This window comes from Leopardus geoffroyi, chromosome C1 (assembly GCF_018350155.1).
Source record: "Leopardus geoffroyi isolate Oge1 chromosome C1, O.geoffroyi_Oge1_pat1.0, whole genome shotgun sequence".
In the NCBI taxonomy this organism is placed as follows: Eukaryota; Metazoa; Chordata; class Mammalia; order Carnivora; family Felidae; genus Leopardus; species Leopardus geoffroyi.
Window position 1 is genome coordinate 17,356,703 of NC_059328.1, and position 16,174 is coordinate 17,372,876.

The following is a 16,174-nucleotide window of genomic DNA, read 5'->3' on the forward strand; positions in this document are numbered from 1 at the left end:
GAAAGTGTTCTCTAATTATCATTAATAATAACAAGACTGTAATACCTTGTACTCACATAGAGTTTTCCCATTTACAAAGGGTTTCAAATACAGTATCTCACTAGACATCTTTGCTATGTTTGGACATCTTGAAATATGCCCCATCCCTTGGCCCTGTGACTCTCGTCTCCTGATTTTCTGGGCTCTGTAATACTTCTAGGTATTACCTCTAGGTCCTCTCCTCTGCCCATTGTTATCTACTGGTGTTCCCAGGATTCCACCCTTCACACTGTTCTTATGCTCTATCAGGGTCACCCATTCATATGCGTGCCTTCCACTATCATCTCCATACCAGCTATTCCCATTTCTTTATGTACAGCCCCACTTTTGGTCCTGAGTTCTGGACTCACATTTGCAACTACCTGATGGGCATATGAATATATGTTTGGATGCAGTAGGTTCTTCAGACTCAACAGCTAGTCTCTAAAGATGGTTTTCATCTCCCACCTTTTGACCCCTTGCTCAATGAACTCCACCCCCACCAACCTGGTGGTTGTTCCTCTAGTATGCCAACCACTGCCTCACCACTTAACGTTTGCTCTTCAGTAAATTAAGTATTCAGAACACTTCCCCCAGATATTCTGGTGGCTCATTTAGGGCTGTGCTCTAATGTCACCTCTTTAGAGGGGCTTTCCTTGAGCACTCTCTCCAAAATAGCGGTCCCCTTCACTCTCCTTCCCTTATGTCTGTTTTTCTTGTTATCACCTGATGATATATATGTCTTTGTTCATTGTCCATCTCCCCCACCAGCATATAAGTTCTACAAGGGCAGAGTCTTCATCTCATTCAGTCTTATGCCAGGTACCTAAACTGGTACTCAACAAATGTTTGTTAAATGACTTAACTTGTGGGGCGCCTGGGTGGCGCAGTCGGTTGGGCGTCCGACTTCAGCCAGGTCACGATCTCGCGGTCCGTGAGTTCGAGCCCCGCGTCGGGCTCTGGGCTGATGGCTCAGAGCCTGGAGCCTGTTTCCGATTCTGTGTCTCCCTCTCTCTCTGCCCCTCCCCCGTTCATGCTCTGTCTCTCTCTGTCCCAAAAATAAATAAACGTTGAAAAAAAAAAAATGACTTAACTTGTAATCTTCATACCCGTCCCAGACTCCTCCTCTTTCGGTGTTCTGGTTCATAGTATATTCATCCATCCAACAAATAACTTACCTCAGAAATCTGGATTTCATAGGTTCTGACTCCCCCACGATAAGCCACTTGTGGAAAATTTTTTTAAAAAATGTTTATTTATTTATTTTGAGAGAGAAATTGGGAGAGAGAATCCCAAGTAGGCTCTGCGCTGTCAGCTGGGTGCTTAACTGACAGAGCCACCCAGGCCCATACATTTTTTTAAAGTAAGCTCAATCAAAGCCACAATGAGATACCACCTTACACCTATCAGAATGGCTAACATTAACAACTCAGGCAACAACAGATATTGGCGAGGATGCGGAGAAAGAGGATCTCTTTTGCGTTGTTTGTGGGAATACAAGCTGGTGTAGCCACTCTGGAAAACAGTACAGAGTTTCCTCAAAAAACTAAAAATAGAACTACCCTACGACCCAGGAATTGCACTACTAGGCATTTATCCAAGGGATACAGGTGTGCTGTTTCGAAGGGACACATGCACCCCCATGTTTATAGCCGCACTATCAACAATAGCCAAAGTATGGAAAGAGCCCAAATGTCCATCGATGGATGAATGGATAAAGAAGATGTGGTATGTATATACAATGGAGTATTACTTGGCAATCAGAATGAAATCTTGCCATTTGCAGCTACATGAATGGAACTGGAGGGTATTATGCTAAGTGAAATTAGTCAGAGAAAGACAAAAATCATATGACTTCACTCATATGAGGACTTTAAGAGACAAAACAGATGAACATAAGGGAAGGGAAGCAAAAATAATATAAAAACAGGGAGGGGGACAGAACAGAAGAGACTCATAAATATGGAGAACAAACTGAGGGTTACTGGAGGGGTTGTGGGAGGGGGGATGGGCTAAATGGCTAAGGGGCACTAAGGAATCTACTCCTGAAATCATTGTTGCACTATATGCTAACTCATGTGGATGTAAATTTTTAAAAATAAAACATAAAATTAAAGAAAATATAAAGTAAGCTCGACACCCAATGCGGGGCTTAAACTCACAACCCCAAGATCAAGAGTTGCATGCTGTACTGACTGAGGCAGCCAGGCACTCAAGTTTTTTAAGTTTATTTATTTTTTTAAGTAATCTCTATACCCAATGTGGGGCTCGAACTCATGACCCCAAGATCAAGAGTCCAATGCTCTTCCTACTCAGTCAGCCAGGTGCCCTGGAATTTTTTTTTTTTTTTTGGGAAATTTTTGATAGGACAGCTGGAACCAGGACTGAAGAAGAGTGCAAATAGAGGCCTGTCCCCTTCTTTCCCTACTCTGTATCTGTCCCGTTCTAGGTGGGCCCTAACATCCACATGCATGAGGCTACGCAACCTGCAGGTGTAATCTCAGTCTATCCTCCCAAACCTAAGGCCTAGGGGTACACACGTGCAGATTGGTTTACCTTCAAGAACACAGACCTGGGGAAGACACTTGAAAGGGAGCTATTTGGGCAAAGAATTCCAAGGTCCTGGATACTTAGAGTTTGTGATCTAGAAAGGGAAGGAGGAGGTATGAGCTCTAGATGGGCACATCCTTAGCCCCATGAGCGAAGGTGCAACTAGAGCAAAGCCAGATCAAGGACCTTTAAAGAGCAGGGCTCAGGGTGGTGGCCCTGCTGCCCTGGTCTAATGGCAGTACTACCTAGGCTAAAACTCAAACTCCAGTAGAGTGGATGTAACTAAACAAGAATGAAGTCCAGAAAGCGTGCTTTCTCCCTTCCTTTGCTAAAAAAACAAAGATTTAAGTGCTATGATTCAAGATACCAATGTGAAGATCTAGAAAAGGAAACCTGGGGTAAAAATCCTGTCAGAAAACTGCAGGTGATCAAAATTTAAAACTTTGGTTCTTTGAAAGACACTATTAAAAGCATGAAAGGCAAGGCCAAAGACTGGGAGAAATACTTGTAAGTCATATGTATGATAAAGGACTTGTGTCCAAAACATATAAAGAATTCTGAAAACTCAATAAAAGCAAATGATCTGAAACTTTTCGTTAGATTCTCATAGGAATCTGGATTCTTCCTGCAAAAGATTACCCACCATTTATTTGTTTATGTGCTCTGCTTGAAGAATTCAGAGGATGATCAAATACCAAACTTAGAACAGGGAGCTTAAAATCCTGCCCAAGTTTCCTGTGTTGACAGCCTACCTTGCAACACAGCTCCAAAGTTGCCATAAAGAATCTATTCCTAGAGAGAAGATGACAATGACCCATCAAATACAGGAACCACCAGGGGTGGCTGCCTTTATTATCCCAGCTTTATCTGGGGGACAGGCTGGGAGGTGTCTTTGATAGGTCATATTGGCTCTGGGAGCCTTCTTCATCTTGCATAAGGCCCCACCAGATATCCAATGACAGAACTTCTAATGTTCTTTGGTGAGTAGCTTGTGTGGTGACAAATTGGAACTGAAGTCACCAGCTCTGCTGAGGGGAATGAAGTTTACACATAATGTCCTCTCTCTTATCCAACAAATATCTGTTGCCTGCCTACTCTATATCTTAAGTCAAACATTTGCTAATAGCTGAAGATACAATAGTAAGCAAGACACAATGACTTCTTCAAGGGTACCAAAGTCTAATGGAGGAGATGAAAAAGTAAGCAGGCAATTATGAAGCGGGATAAAGTGCTTTGATTGGCACAAACTCAAGGAACACAGAAACGGGACACCTGCTCATCTTGTGGGATCAGGAAAGGGTTCTTAGAACAAGTTAGGAATGAGACTTGAAGGACAAGGAGTTGGCGAGGAGTGGAGAGAAAGAGATTCAGCTTGTAGTGTTGATAGCACAGAGAACTGAAGCTGAGGGCAGTGGAGGGCGTCAGAGGCCAGAGCACGATGACCTCCTCAAAAATTACACCAAAAGGGTTTCACCATATGCAACGGGCGATGGGAAGCATGAGAAGATTTTACACAGAACAGTGGCAAAGAAAGGATTTGCCCTTTAGAAAGATCTATCTCCAGCTAGGCAGAACAGACCAGAGGGGATTGCAAATGGAAAAGAGATGCATGGGATGCCTGGGTGGCTCAGTCGGTTGAGCGGCTGGCTCTCGATTTCAGCTCGGGTCATGATCTCATGGTTCATGGGTTTGAGCCCTGAATCAGGCTCCATACTGACAGTGCAGAGCCTACTTGGGATTCTCTTTCTCTCTGTCTCCACCCCTCCCCTACTCACGCATGCTCTCTCTCTCTCTCAAAAACAAATGGATGAACTGTAAAGAGAGAGAGAGAGAGAGAGAGAGAGAGAGACTCATTAGGAGGTGGTTTCAGTAAACAAGATGTGGGTGGGGACACCTGTCTGGTCAGTCAGAGGAGCGTGTGGCTCTTAATCTCAGGGTTGTGAGTTTGAACCCACATTGGGTGTAGGATTACTTAAAAATAAAATTAAATTAAAAAAAAAAAAAAGTCAGCAGGATGTGGCCTGGTGATGGTCTGAATAACTGCAGCTAATATTTCAAGCCCATTATCTCACTTAAATCTTTGCAACTCTAGGAGGTAGATATAATTACCCCCATTTTATGGATGGGAAATCCAAGGAACAGGAAATTAATGAACTTGCCTAAGGTTGCATGGTAAGTGGTGAGAAAGCAAGTAGAAAGAGTAAGGTTGGTCATGACTGGATGACTATTCAACTAATGTTTATTGTTTTGGGGAAAGGCTGAAAGGAACAGGAGCTGTTGAGTGTGATATGCAAGTTTCCAGCTTGGGTAACTAGGCAATGGCTGAGTTAAATACAGGAGAAAGCAGCTGTGGGGTGGAAGAAAGCGGTAAGGTCAGTTTGGGGTTGATTTTAAGGTGCCTGGTAATTTCCAAACGGGGATGTCCATAAATCAGCTAGGCGCAGGGGCTGTTGTGAAGTTCAGAGTGGATTTTGAGGTCATCAGCCTCGGTCTCGCCCTGAAGGAAAAACAAAACCACCTTTGGAGAAGCTGAAAATGATAAAAACTTTGAACACAAAGCATTTAGGAAAACATTAAAAAAGGAGATTAGCTTGAGGCACCTGAGTGGCTCAGTCGGAAGAGCATGCGACTCTTGATCTTGGGATTGAAGTTCGAGCCCCATGTTAGGTGTAGAGATTACTTAAAAATAAAATCTTGGGGTGCCTGGGTGGTTCAGTTGGTTGAGTGTCCGACTTCAGCTCAAGTCATGATCTCACAGTCCATGAGTTCGAGCCCTGCGTCGGGCTCTGCTGACAGCTCAGGGCCTGGAGCCTGCTTCAGATTCTGTGTCTCCCTCTCACTCTGCCCCTCCTCTGCTCGTCTCTGTCTCTCTGTCTCTCCCCGCCTCTCAAAAGTAAATAAACATTAAAAAATTAAAAAAAAATGGAAAACTCATTAAAAAATAAATAAAATATTTAAAAATGGGATTAACTATGAAACAGTTTTAGGCCACGACAAGGTAATTTTCTTCTATTAGTTTTCCTCCTCGGTTGTGTTTCACTAATGCCCTTTTATCTTGAAGTCTCCTACAGATACACAGGGCCCAGGCTACGCCACTAGAGACGGGTATCTAACCAATGCTTCAAAAAGTCCATTCCTCCCAGGGCACAGGAACTCCTTTTCAAACAATACTAACTTTTGAAACAGTAGGGAACCACTTAACAAATTATCATTTCAGTGCATTCATTGGTGTCCTAACGGCCTGGAAGCAAAGCCCTAACCTGGCCTTTTAGAGAACAGCTCACACAGAAGGAAATTTGCTTCCATTATAATAATGGCAAAATATTAACATATCAAATACCCTTAGAGGGGGGCTCCAGGTGAGCCAGCATTTTCCTTTAACGTTTCCTCCCAGAAATAAAAATTGTTGAACATGTAGCAAGGAAAAAGAGAGCTTTAAACGATGTTTTAATAAAATCTCTTTTCTTTCCAAGTCTTGGGTATAGGTTTAATTGAAGTTTTTCTTTCATCTTTGTAGTTTTCCCCAATTTAAAGCACTTCGACTCCCTACCTCTGCCTAGACTGGCCCGCCATTTAAAGAAAGGTTTCATAAGAGAAAATTACTTGTAAGTAATTTGAAAATTGTGGCCACACCTTAGTAATACATAATCACTGCCTTAGGCAAACTGTGTCATGAATAGAGAGCCTTTGACTATTTCTAAGAGGGATCTGTTCTGGGATTCCAATACTAGTTCAGAAGAAATTGTTTTAGTGTTCTTAACAGATATCCAAAAATATCTCCTTAAAGCAACAAGGCCTCCTTTCATTTTTGCTTTTGGATGTGTTTGTGTTTCACCTTCTCCAAAGTTAACGAGACGCTCATACCAAATACTTCCACGCTGCTTTGCCTCCAACCCAATCTTCACAGGAAACTCTCCAGATTTTTGCATCTTCCTAAAATAATGGCAATATCCAGAGGGCCCACCAGTGTGTGAAAATAACGTGCGCCCAAATTTCTACCAGAACATCTGTACAAATGCATCAATGTAAAGACAATTGTGTCCACTCTTAGTGAATCTGACGAGAAACCAGTTTATGAATCGGTGCTGGGTTACTAAAATAATTCTCAGCTTTTTGATTTTTAAAAAGTATACTTTTAATTATAGAATATTGTTAGAATACAGATGTAGATAGACACTAGCATAACTGCGACCAATACCCTACGAAAAACTGCTCTACATACTTACTTGTTCACTCACTCTCCACAACCATAGAAAACAGGCACAAAGTGTTCAGGGTATGTGCAGAAGCGGCCAGAGACTTGGGAGCAGGAAACATGCAGAAAGCATTAGCAAAGAGAGTCTGATGCAGAAGTTCTACACAAAAGTTCAACACAGCAAATGGGCAGCAGTTGGCAGAAAGACAGGAGACAGCTGGTCTGGCCCTTGCCCTTTGAACTTCCCAGCTGGAGTGTACATGTATGGAGAGATGGCTGGGGCACCAAGAAGCCTCTTCTTGAGCCACTCACCTCTAAGAAGCCAAAAGCAGCAGCAGGAACAGGTTGGGATGGGGCAGGAGAGTAGGGAAGAAAGAGGGAGTGAAATACCCTTGGGTCATGAGGATGCTGTCTTCTGTGGCCACTCCAGAGCTGATGCCCAGAGTGCCTCGCAGAAACAACAGGAGAACTCTGATATTTGTTAAAACCATTAGCAACACTGATACAGGAAAGGACATATTCGAGTTCAGTCATCAAGAACACGTGAGTCATTCAACAATTAAAATATGGATACCCACGATCGGCTAGATTTTGTACAGGACACAAAACATGCTCCCTGCCCGAGTTGAGTTTGTATTTAAACAGGAGTGGCAACATGAAGAAACCTCCTTGATGGAGTGGTGTTTCATTTTGTTCCTCTCAAGGTTGTGTCCCTGCAAAGGATGCAGTCCCACACAGTTGTGGCTCCTAATGACTCGACGTAGTATACTACCCGAGAGAGACCACTGGCTCCTTTAACACACCAAGTCCCAAAGAGCTATGGCGAAATATTTTTCAAATGTTACAGCATTCACAATAAAGCACAGTAGAAATAGCTTGGGGCACTCTCGAAAAAGATATATTCCTTAGTCCACTCCCCCTCACACTTCCACCCCCAAATGCCTGGATAAGCACCAATGCCTGGGGTATTTCTTAACTCCTATGTGGGCTGAGATTAGGAGAACTGACGCTAACAGGTTTAATTTGGGTCAACTTTCATCTTAACCACATGTATCTGTAGACTGACAGGATAGAAACACATTCCTATCTGGGTTTATTCATTCCTTGTGAGTAGGCCAAAGAGAAGAGTATTCAGTCTGAGAACAGGACACTCAACCTATCTGTCCAGTTATTATCTCCCACAATTGACTGATACACATAAACAAGTGCTTAGTTCTGTACAAAGACAGACCTTAAAGGAGCGTGCACACTAGAGCACTAGTGTTTAACGTTTTTCCTTTATAAAAAAAAAAAAAAAAAGAAAATGAAAGGACATTTCTCACACTGGAGTTGTCTGTAGTTCTGTCACATGATCAACATCACCCAGGAACATGCTAATTCTGTGTGAATTCAGTTTCCGCTACTGGAAAAATTACAGGAATACACGTTTTACTGTACATACACATGCCCTTATGCAAGCCAAGAGAAACACTGGGATGTGGCCCTTATCAAATCCTAGAGTTAGCAGTAGAATTGATCTCTCAAGGCAGAAGGGGAAGAACACAGAAAGGAATGGTGGTGGTCCTTGGGGAGGAGCTCTGTGTTTCCTTCCCGGGAGTGGCCAATTCCGCTTGCTCCTTACACTCCACCACCAGTATGGTCCTAGCTTTCCTTGAAGATACCCTCCCTACATTGTTCCCTACAGTGATCCCCCAAAGAAAAGGAATACATTTTGATTAGTGGCAATAACAACAGTAACCAGCTCTTGCTAAAGTCACCACCATTGATGAGTCCTTGGTCCCCAAACCTGTGTCTCATGTTTCCTTTTAATCTGCATCTGTAGTTAGCTTTTGCAAAGATGCAAGCTTGAATAAAGGTAATTAGGAACAATGAGGGAAACAGTTATGATCATTGCCTTCATCGTGCAGAATCCTGCTCTCAGGAAGATGGAAAGATACAAATGCATACGCAACTCAAGGAAAACGCCTTTCAAAGGGGAAGATGTGCGTGCCCAACACTTATGGAGAGTGAACAGGTGTGGCAATTCAGGCAGTCTCTGGTTGTCTTTTTCCGAAGCAGCTGTGACCACCCTATTACAGTCCAACATTTCCCCTAGCATAGTTCTTTGGGCCACAGATGAGAGAGATAACTTTTAAAGATTTACTCCATTTCCAATCCTGAGTATTTATCAGCATGCATCCCCTGGTCTTCAGATTCCCAGTTACTTGTGGAGCTGATTCTGATGAAGTACTTCATTAATATTCAGTGAATAAAAAAAAAAAAAACCACTCCTTGGGAGAAGGGGGGAACGTTCCCAAAGTTGTGGGTCAGAATTTCAAATGGCTTATCTTCTTTGATGTTTCAAACGATGACCGGCAAGGAACTTCACTACGGTAAAAGCAGCTCCGTCTTGAGAGAGCTCTTTGCTATCAAATAAAATTGTACCTTCAAGTGAATCATTTCTTATAATTACAGGACTTAGTCAGTATGTACCCTCTTATGTTTAATAAGTGCCGAGCTCCGGCTGAAACTCTTCTCGCACTCAGTACATTCGTAAGGCTTCTCTCCCGTATGAACTCTTTGATGGGTGATGAGGTTGGAGCTCTGAGTGAAACCTTTTCCACACTGTACACACTCATAGGGCTTCTCTCCGGTGTGGGTTCTCTGGTGTTTAATGAGATCTGACCTTTCTCCGAAGCTTCGCCAACACTCATTGCACTCGTAGGGCTTCTCTCCGGTGTGAATTTTCTGGTGTGTGATGAGATGAGAGCTCCGGCTGAAGCTTTTCCCACAAGCGTTACATTCGTACGGCTTTTCCCCTGTGTGCGTTCTCTGGTGCTGAACCAAGTGCGAGATGCGGCTGAAATTCTCCCCACATTCGTTACAGTGGTACGGCTTTTCTCCCGTGTGGGCTCTGCGATGGCGCACCAGGTCGGAGTTCTGACTGAAGTTCTTCCCACACTCATCACACTTGTAGGGCCTCTCCCCCGTGTGCACCCGATAGTGTTTGATGAGATCAGATCTCTCACTGAAGCCTCGCCCACATTCATTACACTCGTAAGGCTTCTCACCTGTGTGGGTCCTCTGGTGCTGCGCTAGGTGAGAGCTCCGGCTGAAGCTTTTCCCACACTCCTCACACTCATAGGGCTTTTCCCCACTATGGGTCCTTTGGTGCTGGATGAGGTGAGACAGCCGGCAGAAACTTTTCCCACACTCGTTACATTTGTGGGGTTTTTCTCCGGTGTGGATTGTCTGGTGCTGAATGAGGTGAGAGCTTCTTCCAAAACTTTTCCCACACTCATTACAGTCATAAGGCCTTTCCCCGGTGTGTGTTCTTTGATGCTGAATAAGGTGTGAGCTCCGACTGAAGCCCTTTCCACATTCGTAGCACTTATAGGGTCTGTCTCCAGTGTGGGTTTTCTGATGTCGATTAAGGTCTGAGATCTGACTGAAGGCCTTTCCACAATGAGAACATATATGATACCGGATGCCCGTGTGGACTTCTTTGTGAACGAGCAGGTCAGTGACTTGTTGAAGAGGATAGCTTACCCACTCTTCTGCTGTTAAATCTCCCCACTGTCTTTCGGGTCTCTCCCTGCTTTCAAAGGCTTCTTCATTTTCAGGATTTTCCTCAGTGTTCCCCACAGGTCTTTCAGATGCAGTGCCAAATTCCACATCTTCACTAATCTCTTGCTTTGGATTCACTTCATTCTCACTCCTGATCTCAAAATCTGTAATAAAGGGTAAATAGTAATAATAATAATCATCCCGGCAAATACACAAAATTTGTCTCCTGTGTACCAGGCATTGTGCTAAGTTCTTTCCCCATATTACTTCAATCACCCTGAGAGTCAGGCATTATGAATTCTACCCTATGGATAGTAAATTCTAGACCCCGAGAAGTGACTTGCAAAAAGTTCACAGAGTAGAAAGTGGTGGGACTAAGATTCAAATCCACCACTGTTTGTCTGATAACAGTTCATGCTCTGAACCATTACCGTTAATGGTTCTTTATGAAAATTGTATATGCTCCTGGTGTTTTCAAAGAACCAGAACAGAAAACATAAAAGACTGTATATTAGAATGCCTAGAAGCCAAGAACCTAGATGTTTTACATGTGATCGCATTGTGTGTACGTTCTTAAACTTTCCAAGCCTTCATCATTATCATTATATGATATTTACTATGAATCTACTGGGTTAGGATGGAAAAAACATTTTTGTCTAGCTATATCAAGTCTTAGTTGACAGGAAAAGTGACTGCCAAATGTTACTTGCTTCCTTCCAGTGGCCTTTAAAAATTTTTTTTTAATTTTTATTTATTTTTGACAGAGAGAGAGAGAGAGAGAGAGAGAGAGACAGAGACAGACAGAGCATGAGAGGGGGAGGGGCACAGAGAGAGAGAGAGACAGAATCCGAAGCCGGCTCCAGGCTCTGAGCTGTCAGCACAGAGCCCAACGCGGGGTTCGAACTCACAGACCAAGAGATCATGACCTGAGCCAAAGTTTGACGCTCAACCGACTGAGCCACCCAGGTACCCCAAGCGGCCTTTAAATGTGAATAGAGGAGGGAAGGTTGGAGAACGCACAAATGATGCCTGGCTCCGAACATCCCTGACATTAACTAAACACAGCCTTCAAATGAAAATGAAAAAGAAAATATACAACCACTATCTATAAGCAACTTTCTACCAGACACTGTTTTTCCAAGTTGTGTTACTTAGCACACTCATCAACCTAGAGGTTACTATGTATGCTGGGAGAAAAGGGTCTATGGATAAACTACTTTGGTAAATGGTGCATTCAACATCTCTTCTTAGAAATGGGCACGCCATTTAACACATTAAAGGTTCTGAAGAGTACTGAGGTTAAGAAGCCTTGTAAATTTTAATTATTTACTAAATTTTTTTTTTAATTTTTCAGAGAGAGAGAAAAAGAGGGCACATGCATGAGTGGGCAAGGAGCAGAGAGAGAGGGAGACAGAGGATCTGAAGCAGACTCTGTGCTGTCAGCAGACAGCCTGATGTGGGGCTCAAACTAGCGAACCATGAGATCATGAGCTGAGCCGAAGCTGGACACTCAACTGACTGAGCCACCCAGGTGCCCTGTAGATATTATTTACCAATAATACTGGTATTTACCAGTATCAAACTTATTTGAGAAAAGAACTTATTTTTCTGTGTGTGTGTGTGTGTGTGTGTGTCCTTCCATGCTTCCGTCCTTCTAACAAGTACTCCTTGGGCTGGCAGAGCCACACAAATTCACATTTCTTTAAGACTCTCACTGCTTGCTTTTGTTGGATTGGGGTGAACATTTGGATGAGAGACTGCACTACATCTAGGTAAATAAATTTTAGTTGCTTTTCTAAAGGAAAGATCCAAGAATCTTGGAACATCAGGGAGAGCCCAAGGTAAAAAGGAAACCCCTCCTATTTGCCTTTTGTCCTGGAAAAGGCTATAGACATAAAGATTTCAAAATAAGAATTAGTCCTAATGAAGGGCAGATGACCTAGTGAGCCATATATGGTTGCTAAGTTCTATCAAGTCTTACTAGGAGGCAAAGTGAGTCAAAAGACTGTTCAGCTCAAGAATATACTGTTTATTCTAGTTACGCCCAGACCAAAGGATAGCTAAGAGAAGACAGGTTTACAAACCATCAAAACAATTACTTCTCTTCCTCATAGAATTTGTGATCTCGTTGAGTTCAGGATTTTTCTGGAACAACATTTGACACACTCAAAATTTACGATCAACTCTGAAACATCTCTAGACAGGTACCTGCTCCAGATAAATAAAGGACCTCTGGCAAAGCTAAGGCTCTGAAGACAAAACAAACACAAAAATGTGGCTTTTGCCCTCCCATGAACCTGAGTCAGAACCCTCCTCATCTTCTAGTAAAACGACCATTTACATGGGCATTTATATCCTGGCAAGCACCATTATGTCAGACCTGTTTGGTCAGTGATCTGTACAAACAGGCTGGAGAATGGTAGATGACTCAGGGCACAAGAAATCTGAATGTTTCTAAAATGGGCAGAAACGGTCTTTCCTTTTAGACAATATGACCTTGATGTTCCCACACTCCAAGATCTGCCTGAGGACTCAACTCAAACCAATATCTGATTCAATGCTTTAAAAATCACACAACTTGGTTGTGTTGAAAGAGCTAAGCCATTTTTGAGTCTCAAAAACGTGGGAGCGAAGAAAGGCAGAGAATCCTTACTTACCTAGTGAGACAACGTTTCCGTAATTCTCCTGCATGACATCCCTGTAAAGGTCCCTCTGTGTAGGATCCAGAGGTCTCCATTCTTCCCGAGTGAGGTACATGGCCATATCTTCAAATGTCACAGGTGCCTGAAATCACACAATGCTTCCTCATTACTGGGTATCCAGAAGGTTAATACTAATTCCTCCTTTTGAAATCAGAGACATGGCTAGAACTGTTGCGAAGGCAAAAGGTATCAAGTCTGATCTGAAGAGTCCAAAGAAGAAATAAACAGGCAAAAAAAAAAAGAGATGTGGGAGAGAAGCGATCCATTTACCAGCTGACTGCTCTGGTCTCATGGCCAGATATTCCTGTCCACTCCAGAACTTTATCTTCTAGCGGTACTTTTCTCAGAACACACGTAGCACCTACATCCCTACATACCTTCTACTCGCTGTTCCTCTATTCCTGTAGTATGTCTCAGACTAGTGAAAATTTACAATTCTTTAAGGCCCTGTTCCAGTACAGACAGTTCTTCAGTGTCCCCTGGGCCCCTGCTCCGCTCCACTCCTCCCTTAGGCTCCTTAGAATTAATCACCCCAACTTCTTGGTTCCCACACCACAGCACTTTGTTTCTACGACAAATAAAGCTGTTATCACGTTGTATCACAGTTCAACGAATGCGTCTGTCTCCCTACAGATTGTGAGCAGGCGGGGAGGGACCGTTCCATCCATCTTTTGTCTTCCTAGGATTTAAAGGCATACAGCAGGTGTTCAATAAATGCTTGTTCGTGGCTATACTGGCCTGGTACTGAGGTTTCTCGAGGCAGAATACCGAAGCGAGCGAACTACTAATCCCAGGGAATTTCCAACAGGGATTTGCACAGAGAAGAAACGCCGGGACAAGGTGGGTAAGCAGAGGCAGGGTCCGAGAAGCCACCCCCGGCTTACCTGGGACCCAGCCATGAGCAGGGTGGCTGCCATCTCGGGCTCAAGGATTCGCCTCCCAGAAGAGAGAGCAGGAAAAGCAGCTAGCAGACAGCGCTAAAGGAGGCGAAAAGCAGGGCGTGAGGCACAGAAGATAGGCCCTGCCCACTCCCCAGGGCTGGAGTTCTGGCCGCCAGGCGGGTGGGGAGGGCCCGGGACCCGGGCCGGGTCACTCTCCTTCCTGACCCTCGAGTGCGACCCGCCCTCTGTGTCTCCGCCACCGGAGGGTGGAGGCACTGCCGGAATTTACTAAGACAGCCCCCTAGCTCGGGCCCTCCGGGGCCGGGGGTCAAGTCGCTGCTGTCTCGGGGAGGAGGCTCTCAGCCCAGCCCACAGAACGCCTCCGCTCTCCCATCTTGGCCCTTTCCGGCAGCTATCTCAGCCAATCAGCGAGCGAAGGTTGCAAAATGCTTTGCCAATTAGATGCTGAACACTAGGCCCGCCTCTTGTAGCGTGGCTGAGCACCTCGATCACGCCTGCGCCTGCTCCCGTGGCCTGCCGGGAGTTGGAGTTCCATTCCCGCGTACAAAGGCCAGTCAGAGGCCAAAAACCAAGGAGGGAAAAGAACAAAAGGGTGAAGAAGGAAGGGCGTCCTCCTAGCCAGGGAGGAGTATCTTCCGCTTTCGTCTCTTGGAGACCACGGCCCGATTAAGCCAGAGGGATTGCCCTGCATCTCCTCACGACCTTATGCTTGTCTTGAGTCGGGCCTTAACTTCGACGTCGGGCCTAATATAGGCGCTGGCTTGTGTTGAGTTCTGCTGGGATTAGCCCTAATTTGACAGCCGGGGCCTGAGAGAAAAGCGGCAGCCGCCCACTCCCCAGGGGAGACTCGGCGGCCGCGCTGGAACTTTGAGCTCCGCCCATGCACTACGTCTCCCAGCAGTGCCTGCGGCACTCTCACCCGGTTACTCAGACTACAACTCCCAGGAGGCCCCGCGCCTCCAGTGCGCTGGCTAGTGGAGTCCGCGGCTCGGCCAGGCGGTGTCCCGGCCCTGTTGCTATTAACCCTGTACGGGCATCCAACCTTGTCCTTCTTAGGAGGGCGCCGCTTGATGGGCGGGCTGAGCTGCGTCCAGCAGAGAAGAGAAAACCCGAGGGAAATCAAAAGCGAGGGTGGAGGATAGGGCGCATAAGAAGGAGCAAGTCAAGCCCCAGGGCTGAAAAAACCCGTCCTGATCATCCCTGGGGGCTTGTCTACTGAGAGGATTTCTGACGGTTTTCTGCACGGATGGGCTCTTGGGCCTCTGAGGGCCTGAGCTGGGCGGGCCCTCAGGATGCTAGTAGTCCCTGACCCGCTGAAGGTGGGAAACCGAAAAACCAAGCTGGGAAAGAACAGACTTACCGCCTGCCCCGCAGAAGATCCACTAGATCGCCGGCTCCAAGATCTGAGAGGCCTCAAACAGATTCCAAATCCGCAGAGTTCTCTGAGACTTCGAGTGTTTGGAAGGATTCTAGAAATCACTGGCAGATCCCGGATATCTCAGACCCGCAGGTAGATCTCAAACCCGTAGACTTGCAGGCAAAGCCCAGAGATCGTAGGCGGATCCCAAAGACTCACAGACTCTCAAGCAGCTTAGGGAAACCACACACTCATAGGCAGATCCCCGAGACCACAGCAGCTAGCCAAGAAACACCAGCAGCGGCTAAGCTGCATTCAACTGGAGTTCTTCCGAACGGAAGGACTTGCAGCCTTTCCTTTCCCCAGCCAGGATGAGAAAATTAGACAATGGAAGCCGAACATTGGGGAAAGCAGGCATTCTGCGTGGGGAAGAGCTCTGAGCTCGCTGTAGCCTTGGAGAGGGAAGTGATGGAAAAAGAATATAGCAGCTTATTAGGGACTCCCACCCTCTTCAAGTTATAAATATCCCCAGAACCTTGGCTACGTGCCCAGAAGCCTGTTGTCTCTAACTTTACAGGAGATTTCTCTGCCTGGGCTGGGAAAGGGGCTTTTCTTTTGTTTTGCAGATACATCCACCCACTGAGTGACTTGAATTCTACCCCCCCCCCCAACATGACTCCAGGCTATGCTTTTATTAGTGAGTGTCCTGTTCCCAGTGCCCAGTTATTTATGGTTAAATTACTCAAGTGTCTAAAAAGAACTAGGACCCTACCCAGCCATGAGGCAGACTCCCACTCCCACTGCTCTTCCCATCCCCAGCTGTGAGGTTAGGAATTCTTTAGATAGCTCAGAATTGTACCATCCTACCCCATCTGAAATTTATTTGGGTACCACAAAAAAAAAA

General features: G+C 45.1%; 1 protein-coding gene across 2 annotated transcripts; it reads right to left on the minus strand.

The window, feature by feature from the left end:
* Positions 1-6,678: 6,678 nt before the first annotated feature.
* Positions 6,679-15,761, minus strand: ZNF436 (zinc finger protein 436). Of its 2 annotated transcripts, XM_045476101.1 has the most exons (4): positions 15,274-15,761; positions 13,896-13,988; positions 12,967-13,093; positions 6,679-10,473 (listed from the first exon to the last, which is right to left on the minus strand). In XM_045476101.1, the coding sequence occupies exons 2-4, from the start codon at positions 13,926-13,928 to the stop codon at positions 9,221-9,223; spliced, it is 1,413 nt and encodes a 470-aa protein (XP_045332057.1). In that variant the 5' UTR covers positions 13,929-13,988; positions 15,274-15,761; the 3' UTR covers positions 6,679-9,220. The 2 variants fall into 2 exon arrangements, with proteins under 2 accessions (XP_045332057.1, XP_045332058.1); XM_045476102.1 differs by lacking the exon at positions 13,896-13,988.
* Positions 15,762-16,174: the final 413 nt, after the last annotated feature.